Below are 13,017 nucleotides of genomic sequence, written 5' to 3' on the forward strand. Positions count from 1 at the left end.
AGGCAGTGGCACCACCTGGCCTTGTCCAGCTGATACAGCCATGTCTGCTTAGAAATGTGCATGGCACTGGTGTTGCTCAATAACTGTCCAAAATTAATGCCCAGAGGTCGTAAAAAAGACCTGAAAGTAATTATTCTGAGAGTCCAGAACTACTAAAAAAACCAACCAGGTTTTTCGAAAGCAATGAGTGGTTTCAGAGGCCTCAATTAGCATCCTGTTCCTTCCAAGATACCTCAAAGTGGATGGATTTCAGACAAGGGGTATGCAACACTTTCAAAATCCGGATGCCAGAACAAAGCAAGATGCCTGCCCCTGTCATTCACATTTTCCAAAACACCAGTCACTTCCAAAAAATCTTGGATTCACAGAAGTGTAACTGAATTATGAATCTTTTTTGTCCATCTACCTACTGAGAAATGAGAATCTACACCTGTAGAAGGAATCTCATTTTTATTTCTGTTACAGACTTTTTTTTAAAGTAGAAAAGAAAAAAAAAGGTGAAAGCATGTAAGACCACTAATAAACAATATGCAAGTTATCTTTTTGGTTTTTGCGTCTTACGAGGGATAAAGGGTAGAGAAAATGTGTAATACTTCTGCTCAAGCATTCAATAACTCATATACACTGACAGAAAAGCCCATCAGTGATATAATTTATTTTTCCATAATGTGGGCTTATGTGTCAGTCTGTCTCTCTCTCTTTCTCTTCTCCTCTGTCTCAAACTCCCATCACCGGAGGTAAAGCAGGGCAGTGAACTACAATGCCATTACATGAGCACATCAAATTTTAAGAAACAGACTTCAAGAAGAAGAAAAACAGATGGTATAATCAAAACCAAACTTTGTGGCTGTCCTACTAACAAGGTCATCCAGTTTCTGGTCACAGCTGCAGAATTTAGTGCAAAACAGCTGTGAATTCAAGTCAGGAAAAGTTCCTTCTTTCCTATACAGTGCATAGGTGTGCCTAAGGAGACAGGCTGACACAAAAATGCTACGGAGATCCCAATTTTGTGAATACTGTGAGGACAGTTTTGTTATATTATGATAATTTTCTTCTCTTCACAAAAATGGTGAAGACACCTTCCTTGTATCACAAAACAAATGCAGTTCTGCAAGATCTGATGCATAAAAGTCTTGCAAAAGTAACCGAGTGCTTTTCCTCTTTTGGTTCTGCTTCATAAGGTTTTAGGAAAAGAGCTTTTCAAGTGTGTAAACTAGGGGTTATACAATGAAAGCCACAAGTGAACAAAGAAATTTTAAAAAGCATTGGTGGACTTCTGGAAAAGCTGTTCTAGGAAGCAGACATAGCCAGCAGGTTCATATGGGACTAGACAAGCCCAAAGATAAAGAAATACTACAAGGAACAAGCAAAAGCGTATGCTTTGGGATTGTTATCTTGTGATTACTGATGTTGGGAGAGCACAGAGAGAATGAAAGTCAGAAAGCAGGCGGGTTCTTGCGTTTCTTAAATAGCACCCACTTTTTGCACCACCAGAGATGGACTGTGTAACTAGGTAGTATCTAACACCTCTAGTTTGACACAGTGGGACATTTCTTATGTTTTAAAAGATCTTTTTTACTTTTTTAAATCTCAAAAAGATATATTTATTTGGAATACCTTAACTTATTCATCTCAAACCATGCTATGTTTATCATATGAAAGTCTTCTTTCCTATCCTCTATCCTAAGTCTTTCCTGCAGCAATTCAATACCAGCGCTTTGTTATTCTACCCAGCACTCATCACACACCTTCCCCTTTGCAATCTCTTCCTTTCTTTTCTTCTTGTATATTTGAAATTATTACTAGAACCTCTTCCTGTCCAGTCTTCTCATCTCTAATCTGGACAAAGTAGGTCAAGTCTATTTTAACTCATCGGTGTGACTTTTTCAGACCTCTGATCATTTTTTCTGCTCTTCCTTGTAGTCCCCTCAACTGTCTAACATCTTTCCTGAAATAAAACATACAGAACTGGTCACAGAACATGTGTCACAGCAAGACGCGCTGGCTCCATCTACACTACCATGCAGGAGTAGGCTTCAGGTCCTTTGGCTTTTGGTTCAGCCACAGCCCAAGTGCTCACTCCATGAGGGAAGGTGGACACTGCACTGCAAGGGGGCACACAGGCCCTCCCTGCCTTGTATAAAAGTCTTGGCACTCCCAGACCACTCTGTGGCCTCCATCATTTGTTCTTGCCATCAGTGACTGACACTAGGTAGACCAAATGATCCATGCCCCTCCAAAAAGGACCCCAGTTCATGAAGGCAGAGGTAATTTTTAGGTGGATTGCCTTCATGTTTAATAAAGCTGATCATCAGGTATTAGGATAACACCATGGCTTCTTCTAGCTCATGCTCAAGTAGGTACAGATGCCACTACTTTATCTTACTCTCTGTTAAGAGCTGCATGAAGCCTGTGGGCAAGTGAAACTGAGAAATCAGGGTGCAGAAACCCACTAATACACTCTGGATGAATACCTGGAATCATCAAATTCAATGGAGTTTTTATCCTTTCCTTACACCAGGGCAGGATTTCACCCATAGTTTTTGATTTGGATTTTCAAAATCCTAATTTATTGTTTAGGAATGTTGTTAAGGGACAAACAAGTACCTTTCCTGTACCCAGGTACTCTTCAGGTACTACTCAGGTACAAATGTACCCAGCTGCTCTTCAGGAAAGCATCTCTAATAACTCTGAAGTACTTCTGAAGAGGGACTGACTTCAGCAAGTGCTTAAGTGCTGGCCTAAAACCTGGGCCCTACAGACATTGCAATCTGAAATGAATTAAGTCATAATGCAAGTCATAATTAAGTTAGCAGTGATAAAATCTTGCTTTTCACAGGCTCAGATGCTCTTTTTTAATAAGGAGTAAATGCAAAAAAAAGCTTCATTCATCCCATGGTAAACTGATGTGTAGGACCCACTGTCGAAAACGCGGGACGTCAGTAAGGGTGGCTGGGAGTTGAGCCGTGGGTGCTGAGAATGCCTTCATACACCAAAGTCTATGTTTATATTTTGATGGAACTATGCATATATGTAATATGCAGCCAGGAACACTGCATAGTCAGATGTGGAATGCTGTGGACAGTCAGCAGGACAGACTTGTAGTCTGACCTCAACAGAGATGTAGAAGAGAGAAAGACATTGAGTTCTTCTTGGACAGGACCTGGAAGAGAAGAAGCAGCCAAGAACATCACATGAGAAAACTGTCTCCTGTTTTCTGGTAAATAAACAAGGGTGAATAAAAAGAAGTTTCCAAGCATCTACTTCTGATGGAAACAACCTGCAAGAGTGACTGCTGACAAATTGCTCAGATCACAGTAGTGACAATGCACTGAGTAACCTTGCAGCCCTGAAAAGATCTGTGAAATTCTTACTACCTCAAGTATCTTAGATGCAAAATGAAAACCAAATGGCATTATAGGAAGGGAGACTTTAAATCTGGTTGGAGCATTTTACCTACCATGTATATAGCAGTTTTAGTAACATGAAAGAAGAGTTTTGCTTTAAATCCTATTCTTTTCCCTCTACTTTCTGACAACACTGAGCTCTGAGTAGATGATGTACAGAAGTCATCAGCTGCTTTTATGGTTTGTCACTTAAGTACAGGGGAAAACAATATCAAGCTGTGACTATGAAACCAGACATGTGGCATGATATTAAAGGCAGGTATGAGACTTGAAATCCTTTGAAACAACTTTTCAGAACTGACTAGGTTTCACAAATATTCCTCTGCATTTGTAATGTTGACATGTTTCATTAAAAATCACTAACTTAGAGACAAGTCATCTAGCTGAATTTTTTCCAGTTTTCATCTGATAACAGTCATCATTGTACAACTGTATTTAACTCACATACATCGCTCCCTCTTTTTTCACTTTTCTATTTCTAGTTTAAAATTAGCAGTCTGTGGTTTGTACTTTCTCTTCAGCTTACTATATTATCTATTCTGTTTTATCTGCTAGGCTAGGTGAAATTTTTCTTCATGAATACATTGCCATATGCTGGAGTAAAATGGAATAGTTTCACCGAGAGCAACAGAGCCACACTGAAGAACCTTATGTGCTCAGAGAGGATTGACAGCTTTGTCTTTTTCACAGGGATATTTGTCTTCAGGAACACTTAGTATCCCAACTGGACTTTGCATTAACAGTACCTTGTGTAATTAATCTGTGGTCAATCCATGCAAGCATGGATTCTTCTGGCAAACACCATTTTGAATTAAATTCACAGCTAAGCATTTTGGATTTTCTAAAACTGGTATCATTAATTACATGGAAAGTGCTAATTAATACTTCCTTTTAGGGTCTGAAAACAAAGTAATGAAGTGTTAAACTCCAGCACACTTCTCTTAGCTCCAGAACTTTCCTGGAATGAATAACGTGGTAGGTCCACTGGCTTTAAACTCTTTGAGCAACAGTGAAGCAGTCTGCAGCAAGTTGCTACAAACTGACTTTTAATTACAAGATCTGTGACATACACATTTACAGCCATACATACATAATCATATGTGTATATATGTGTAACTGTACATGTAAATGTGCATGCAACATGCACCTGCAAAGCCTATATTTTTATGCTGCTTGTATTCTTAAACTGTACACTTTCTGAAGGCAGAAATCTTACTATTCATATGCATTTGTGGTGAAAAACATCCACCACTTTCTAATGTAAGATGCAGGTCATCTCCAAAGCAATCTACTTCAATGTCCGTATCCTATAATCTATAGGAGATACAGGAGATCCTATAGTTTTCTATAGGAGGCTAGCTTCAGACTTACATTTCAACAGAACCTGAATTAGATGCAACTTTCTGTCATACTGACGAATTTCATTTTTATTCACTTTGTGGCACTTCTCTGCCATTCACACTTCTTGAAAGAGGGCATAAAATGAAGATATTATGGCATGATAGAGCATTATATTCCCTTCTGTAGATTAACCATACACAATACAAGGCCACAGAGAATAAAGCCCTGTGCTGCACATAGGTGATGTGTCTAGTTATAACAGGACCTGTTCCAATGGGGTTATGCCTGGTCTGAATTTGACTCAGTCTGAACTGCAACTAAGCCTTCATTTACAACATGTTACATGCAATTAACTAGAGACCTTTTAATTGCAAGGAAAGCTTTCACTAAAAGCCAGCTTTGCATCTGGCTTAGGCAGATCCCAATAAGAGTGATAATAAAACAGCAAAACACCTGTAATGCTCACATAATTAACACAATTTTTATCCTGTACATCCTATCATAAGAAGCTTCTTAAAAACATTCCTGAGTATGTTGTGTTCTACCTGTTCTACTTTAAACATGTCCTTTTAAAGATTAATTTCATTAAGCAGCATTTGATTGTCATCTTACACAGATTTAACTACATAAATACACAAATTTAAAACTTACAGTCTAAAACAGAAATCAAAGGTAAGAATTAAGCAGTTGTTTTTTAGTAAAAGTTAGATACAAATTCTCAGATGGAGTCTTCTGGTTTTTAGTGCAACTGTCAGCAATCTGGGCAAGGAGTCGAGCAATGAAAAAGTGAAATCTGCATATATGACAAAATTATTCTGAGCAGCATGGCGAAGAGCTAAGAGGTTATCTTTAGAGTCAAGTATGCTAGATGAATGAGCAATACTGATAGTAAGATGTGTTTCAATACTGAAGGGGAGTCTGAACAACTCATACACTGGTTTGAAATTCGCTGACCCAACTACAAGAAGCACTTGCTTGTCTCAAAGCAGAATTCAATGGAGAAATGAAAATCTGATCAATGTGAAGCTATGGCAAAAATGTGTTAAGATAAAGGTAATAGGAAACAGAACACAGAAAACAGTGGTACATTTGAATTGCTGGTCCTCTTCTGGAATATTATTGAATGTAGTAGAGGAAGACTGTTTCAGACAGTATCAGCAGAAATGACAATGCAAGAACTCTCTGAAGAACAGACTGAAAACAACCATTTGCCTCTGTAAGAAGATGAATAAGAGGAGTCATAATAAGAATATATGAAATATTGAATAAAGAAGGAAGACTGAGAACATGAGGGCTCCCAGTCTTATAACTATGAGACATTCTGCTAAATTCAAAAAACTGGATAATTTAAACCTGATAAAAAGATACTCTCTGCTTTTTTTATACAGTGCATAATTAGACTGTTGGGTTCTCTGCTGGAGAGACTTTCACTTTATGATAAACTTATACTTTCATCATTTGTATATCTTAACTCTGTTTTTATTTTTCTTTTTGCTTTTCTCTCTGTGTTTGCCAAGGGAAACTGCAGAAACTAATACATGGTCACTTGTCTCTCAACATAAAGCTGTTCAGAGAGGAGGGCACTAACTATACAACAAACACTCTATCCAAGGAGCTTATATGAGATGAGGAAATCTTTTGAGAATCCAATACCTGTTTGCAGAAACACAGGCTCTTGTGTTGCTCACTGATACTAATCCACCACCGCCTAAGCTCATGCTACAAACCTGGCTATCTTCTTCTAATACTCTTTGTGAAAGTATCCTCACCACCATTCCCTGATGCTCAGCTTCAGATCAGCCCAGAACAAACTGACGTGAGCCAGAACAATCAGGATCTAGCTGTAAGTAACCACACTGTGTTAATTAGCCCTTCCTAAAGGGCTCTCACGCTCACATGGAACCGAATTTTAACATGTTATGAGATGGCTAAGGTGTATTCGCAATTACATCTGCCTAGACACAAAGAAAATCTCTTGTAGTAGATGGAACTACTTCTGATTTAAACACCTGGTAGCTGACAGAGAATTTGGCTCATTTTCTGAAAACTGACTTTGTAAATTTGGTATTGTAGGGCTGCTAAGGGACCAGAAAAATAAAAAGGTTCTGAATTTCAGATCATACGAAACATGAAGTCCCAACCTGCTGTGTTTATTAAAGACCAGCTAATCTTTTGTAAAGGTTTTGAATTGGTACTCTTAGTATCATGGGAAGTGATTACCCCCTCAATACTCACTCTAGGCCATGTTGCCTCTCAAAAAGAAGTGCTAGTGAAGTGCAAAGTCTAATAATTGTCACAGGTAGCAGATATAACATTAAATACAACCTGACAAAAGATTAATAGCAGGGGTGCTGCACTGCAGGACTGAGGCAGGTAACCAAATGAGTAAATGTCAAATAAAGGATTATCCTCATTTGATGCTATTTCATATGCCTCCTTTCTGCATAATCTCTCCCAGCTGAGACCTAAACCAGGTGTTTTCAAATGCACAAAGCTGAAGCTCTACCTGGTGTGCTAAAGGAGATCCACTATTAGCTGTCAGCAGGAGCAACATCTTCTTTTCAAGTACTCAGCCAGTAGTCAGGATACAGCATTACACTGCCAGCTGACAATGACAAAGTGCCCGCCAAGTCAAGCCACATCTGGATTGTGCTAAATTATTATTATTTATTATTCAAACTGTAGTAGTACCCATGTCAAGGACCAGAGCCCTTCTGTGCTCAGCTCTGTAAAAACACAGCCCAAAACGCAGCTCCTTTCATTTGATTTCATCCTCAACATCCCACAGTCCTCATATAAAAGGTCCTGAGCTGAAAAGCTGTGTGAAGCACAAGATGTAACCTTTTAGCCAAAGAGTGCTTTTTTAGCCAGAGAGTAATTTTTTTAGCCAGTGCAAAGACCAGTCAGGTCCTTGAGATGCTTTCTTAACAAAAGTAGCACCTCTGCAAAAATAGGTTAAGAAAGTATTGAGCCTGCAAAATCAAACATGCCTGAACTAAACCTGCCCATACCCTCGTGTGCTCACTCATCAGCCTTTAATTGTATAACCATGCACCCTTTTCTCCCCTGCGAGATTCATACCTCATTCAGAGCACAAGATGCACAACAGTCTTCAGTAAGACACTCTGGTATTTTTCTTCTCCTTGCCCAGACTATTACCCATGGGCCTTCCTTCTATTGTATTTAAACCTTCAGTGAACACATAATTACTGATACCCTCCTGAGCTTCTCTATTGTGCTCATCACTGTACACTCTAAGTGCTTCACAGAACATTAATGCTTTCAGCCTCCCTCTGAGGTGAAGGGGAAGGACTCTTGTTTTGCACAGGGATGTGACTCAAAAAAGACTAAGGTAAAAAGTGTCACTCATTGTGGTTGTCCAATTTCAGACATGGACACCTGATCTCCCATGTTAGTTAACATGACACACCACGTGAAATGTTCAAAACAGCTGTTGGTAGCTTCAAGTCACGGCTGTGAGCAATTCAGCTCCTCAGCAGAATTAAGGGTTAGACTGGGTCTCCAGAAGAGAAACTGTTTGAGCCTGGTGGTCATTTCTGACTAGATCAGTTTGCCCAGCATCAGGCTGGGATCGTGCTGCAAGAGTAGGGCCCGCATTCCACACAGCAGACAACCAGGTTAAGAGGCTCCTTTCTCTTTAACAGCTTCCTGGGAGAGATGAGGTAGGGTCCTGTGGCTCTGACTGATCAAGAGGACGATCAGCCTGTGCACTGAAGCAGCCTTGCAAAAAACTACTGTGCAACCCTGAAATTAAAGGTGGTATCAAAGCACGATCACAAGGGGGCAGTACCTTCATTCTCCTTAATGACTGGCAACTGCATGCTTTATTTTGCAGCTTTTTCTCTCTTCCAGATAAATCCTATAGAATCATAGGAATATTTAGGTTGGAAAAGACCTTTAAGATCATTGAGTTCAACTGTAAACCTAAGTTAACTGAACTACGAAGTCCACAACTAAACCATGTCCCTATGTGCCACATCTGCCTGACTTTTCCAATACCTCCAGGGTTGGTGACTCAACCACTTCCCTGGACAGCCTGTTCCAATGTTCGATAACCCTTTCAGTGAATAGTTTTTTCCTAACATCCAACCTAAACTTCCCCTGGCACAAATGGAAGCAGTTTCCTCTCATCCTATCCCTTGTTACTTGGGAAAACAGACTGACACCCTACCTTGCTACAACCTCCTTTCAGGTAGTCGTAGAGGGTGATAAGGTCTCCCCTCAGCCTCCTTTTCTCCAGACTAAACAACTGCAGCTCCCTCAGCCACTCCTCACAAGACTTGTGCTCTAGACTCCTCACCATCTTCATTGTGTTATATAAAAGTCTTTTTTCCCAGTTTGTTTAAACTGGACAGTTCCTGGTCTGGCTCCTGTCACCCCTGAAGACCACTTCCTTTTTCACATTCAGGGAGGGCTGTTATGGCTGGGCAAACAGCTTAGCCCCCACAAGCTTCCTAAGGAGGCACCCGATTAACCAGAGCTGCAGCTGCAGGAAAAGGTCCTCCTTCCTCTCTGTGGGCCCTGGACTGGAACATGCTGAATGCTTAATCTATTTAATACTTGTTAATAGAAACCTCTTAAAGGCTTACCACTTCACTGAATGGGACAATTTCTCAAGAACAGCAAAGATCGTATCTATAGCATCTAGGCAGCAAGATCCCTGGCAAATTTTAGCTCCTCGGTGACAAGGTAGCAAGAAGTCTTTTAGTTTGTACAAGGAAGTCTCTTCTTCCCTAACTTCATTCTGATAAATTACTAACTCTGCTGACGATTTTTGGAAATATTCAGTACTACACGGGTATCTGCAATGAAAAATGATGCCAGTTACAAACTATTCGGGCTAAGTTAAAAGTGATGGGAAACAAGATCTAAAAGTAGAAGGACTGTGTAATGTTAAGTATAGTTTAAGCTACTGATGTTGCCTAAAATACAAATCCTTCCTGTCTTGCAATTATTCCTAGTGAAAAAAGTACCGTTTTCTTGCAAGCATCTCCTATGAGATTTACCTGCAAGTTTCCAGAAGCAGGGATTTTGCACTAGGAAAAGTTCTGTCTACATTTCGATAAGTGCTGCAGTCAGAATATTAAATAGGATGAACCTACAGTTTGACACAGTACAGCAGTTCATGTGCTGAATGAATTCTTTACAAGACAGTGGACTGCAACAAAATAAGTTTTACAGATACCCTTATTGCTGTTTAGTCTTGGAATTTATTAAAGCAATGAAGCGTGGCTTGGGTTTAATACCTTATGTCACTGTTTACTTTGGTGTAACTCTTTTATAATAAGACAGGTGCACATGGGAGAAGTTAAAAGGCATCAACAGAGGTAAGCTGCAAAGCTGGATAAAGAGCTAGTTCTCTTCCTTTCCCTCCTTTCCACTGGGAAGAATAGAGATGCACATTTCCAACTTTTCGTGTTCAGCACTTATTGAAAAGAAAAGAATTATTAATTAAAAATGGTGTGAAATTTTGGACTACGCATTCCTGGAAAGTACGATCAGGACTTGCTGAAAGCTTTGGTCTGCCATAGGTTCAGTCACACAAGCCTTGCTTTCTTCAGTGACACCAGTTCACAAGACTCACTGTTCTACTCTTTAGCATCCTTATTCAGTCTCTGCCCATAACTCACTCCATTTCTACAACTGTCTTCAATAAAACTATTCATCTGACTCCGCTATTCATCTGACTCTGGCTTTGCAGAGACAGCCCTTAAGTTTGCAATTCTATGTGTCAAAAACATATATCAACCGTTTCCAGCTGTGGAGGAAGAGTAAAAGGAGAGACAACTTCTACTGTAGAAACTATGCCAACTTCCATGCGCTGTTTGCTTTATCAAAGTTACAAGCAATGGAAAAGGAGATTAGTAATTGAAGTGCCATCCCATCTTGATGACAGTGGGGATAATACACCTCCACATAATACAGGTATTTAACAGATGTGGTCCAAAACTGCTGCCAGCTATTTACGTAAATCATATTCCACATTATGGAGTTCCACAATTGTGACTGTGGTTACATAGATTGAAGAGTTGTATTGCAAGAGCTATGATATCATACCTGTGAGATACTGCATAGCTATTCAAGTACACCAGAGTTATGAAGCACAACTATTTAAAAGAAGTGCTTAAAAATACCCAACAGCACTTACACTTATACCAAATACTTACAGTGCTGTCACTTTCAAAGTTTGGCAGGGTCATGGTTTCTAACGCAACAGATGCATGCCCCATTTTCTCCAAAAGTGCAAATCCATATAGCCAGTTTTTGGAGTTTTAAGTGTATCATTTTTGCTGGAGAGGCATGTTTGAGCCTTTCCAAAAATGGGTCTTTTACATCTCAAGAAACTGCTCTGGGGCTTGTTCTTTTGTCTCATTGCAAATTGAAGGTAGAGGATGCTTTTAAGCCAGGGACCAGCAGCACTCTTTGTTTGAGTCCCATAAATGCAAACCCTGTATTTTCTAAGACTTTGGAGAGGTGGGGGATTTTCTTTGGAATACCGAAGGAGCTTTTCTCAGCTAACATATAGCAATGTCAGAAATACAAGAATGTTCTGCATTTGCATCTCCATTTTTCTGCTGCTTCTCTTAATTTTCTTCCACTCCCTTTTTTTGACACTCTTGCTTTTGTTTCCTCTCCCTGTGCCCTGTTTGCTTCCCTTTCCTGTACAGCTTTTGCCCAACTCTTCCCTTGCTACTCTGCTGTTCTGCCTCCAGAACAACCATTTTCAGCTGTTTTCTTTGTCACACAAGTGAAGTGGCAAGTGAAAAACACAGCATTTCTGATGATAGTAGGTGATAACAGTACTTCCTTGGTTAAAAAAAAAGAAGAAATTTAGTTACAGAAAGTCTAACCTCTCAATATATCAATATACAAACTAAAATAGGAAAGAAACCTTGGAGATGAATACTAAGAAGTTATGCCCAAACTTTATAATTCAACAGTACCACACGTCCGTACTTTACTCCCTGAGGACTGTATTGCAGGAACATTTCACTGTCTGTTGTATTTATGGCCAGAAGAACACAAATTACTTAAATCACAAACCTATCCTAGAGCTTCATCTCTGAAAACAAATTCCTAAGCACACATGCACACACTGTTACTGCTGGTCAGATGATGGTCACTGTTACCTGCGCTAGACAATAATATGCCAAGAAGTCTCTTGTGTTTAACCTTCTAAGCAAGAAAAAAAAGTACTTTTTACTCTAAATTAAGCTCCAGTGAACATACATTAAAGAAACTGGAAAATACACATATTCACAAAACTACTTACTTAAAGATGTGAGTATACATTCACATTTGCATGTGTGAGTATGACACATGAATGAGAATATACAATATGTAAAAAATGCTATTCTTACCTTATTGCACTTGCAGATAAGTGGCCATAAGAACCACTGGCTGAGGAGCTGCTACGAGAATTATTGAGAATTGTGACCAAGGAATTTGGAGATGTCCGTATCATGGTCTGAAGGTCAAAGCTGTGATCTGATAAGGGGGATATGGACAATGTACGCTTTCGGCTTGGTCTAGCTGACAATCTTGGACTTGGAAACCTGGCACCTGTTATGTAAACACAAACAATTATCCACCAGGGTACTTTATTGCATTTATCTGTTATCAGTGATGGGTAGGGGGAGTCGCAAGACACCAACACACTATAACAAGCCCACTCTCTCCACTTGTGATCTACTGGCTACGATTGAGGAAAATTAGGAAGAAAAATCTGTCTTCCTGTGGCTTACCTCAGGGGAGCTCTGTTTATTAATGTGCTAGCAAAATGATAAATTGCTAAACATAAGGAAAAGACTTTTATGAGTAATCCCTCTCATTTCTGGTGATTTATGAATCTGATGGCTTCTTAGACATTCACATCATTAATTCAACCATGAGCAATGAGACAGTGGTTCAGATCCAGGCTACCAGCAAACCCAAACCCGCATCACTTTAATACATATAGCCAAAGCTAAACATGTAAAATACTGAGCAGAAATGAAGAGGCAGCTTTTCCTTGGTTGACCATAATTCTGTGTAGTCAATACTTGATGCAAAACTAAAAATCAGGACTGAAAAAACGCTATCAAGGCCAGCTCTATCAGCAGAAGTCAAATTGATATTCACAGCATTAGACTGAGAAACAGTAGATTTAATTTGAATTTATCCAGGATGCCATTATATTCTTGTCTTGGGGTGTACAGGGGCCTACAATTGCCGAATTTCTTTAAAACTAGAGATTAAGCTTTTCAAA

General features: G+C 39.5%; 1 protein-coding gene across 1 annotated transcript in view; it reads right to left on the bottom strand.

The window, feature by feature from the left end:
* The window catches only part of GLI3 (GLI family zinc finger 3), a gene marked incomplete at its 5' end in the record, with an annotated part of 54,014 nt that extends 41,682 nt beyond the window's left edge, over positions 1-12,332 (bottom strand). Inside the window, one exon of the mRNA XM_010192769.1 lies at positions 12,131-12,332. Coding sequence (XP_010191071.1) covers positions 12,131-12,332 — 202 coding nt within the window. The remainder of the gene's footprint in view (positions 1-12,130) is intronic.
* Positions 12,333-13,017: the final 685 nt, after the last annotated feature.

Source organism: Mesitornis unicolor, unplaced genomic scaffold (genome assembly GCF_000695765.1).
Source record: "Mesitornis unicolor isolate BGI_N332 unplaced genomic scaffold, ASM69576v1 scaffold5229, whole genome shotgun sequence".
Classification (NCBI taxonomy): Eukaryota; Metazoa; Chordata; class Aves; order Mesitornithiformes; family Mesitornithidae; genus Mesitornis; species Mesitornis unicolor.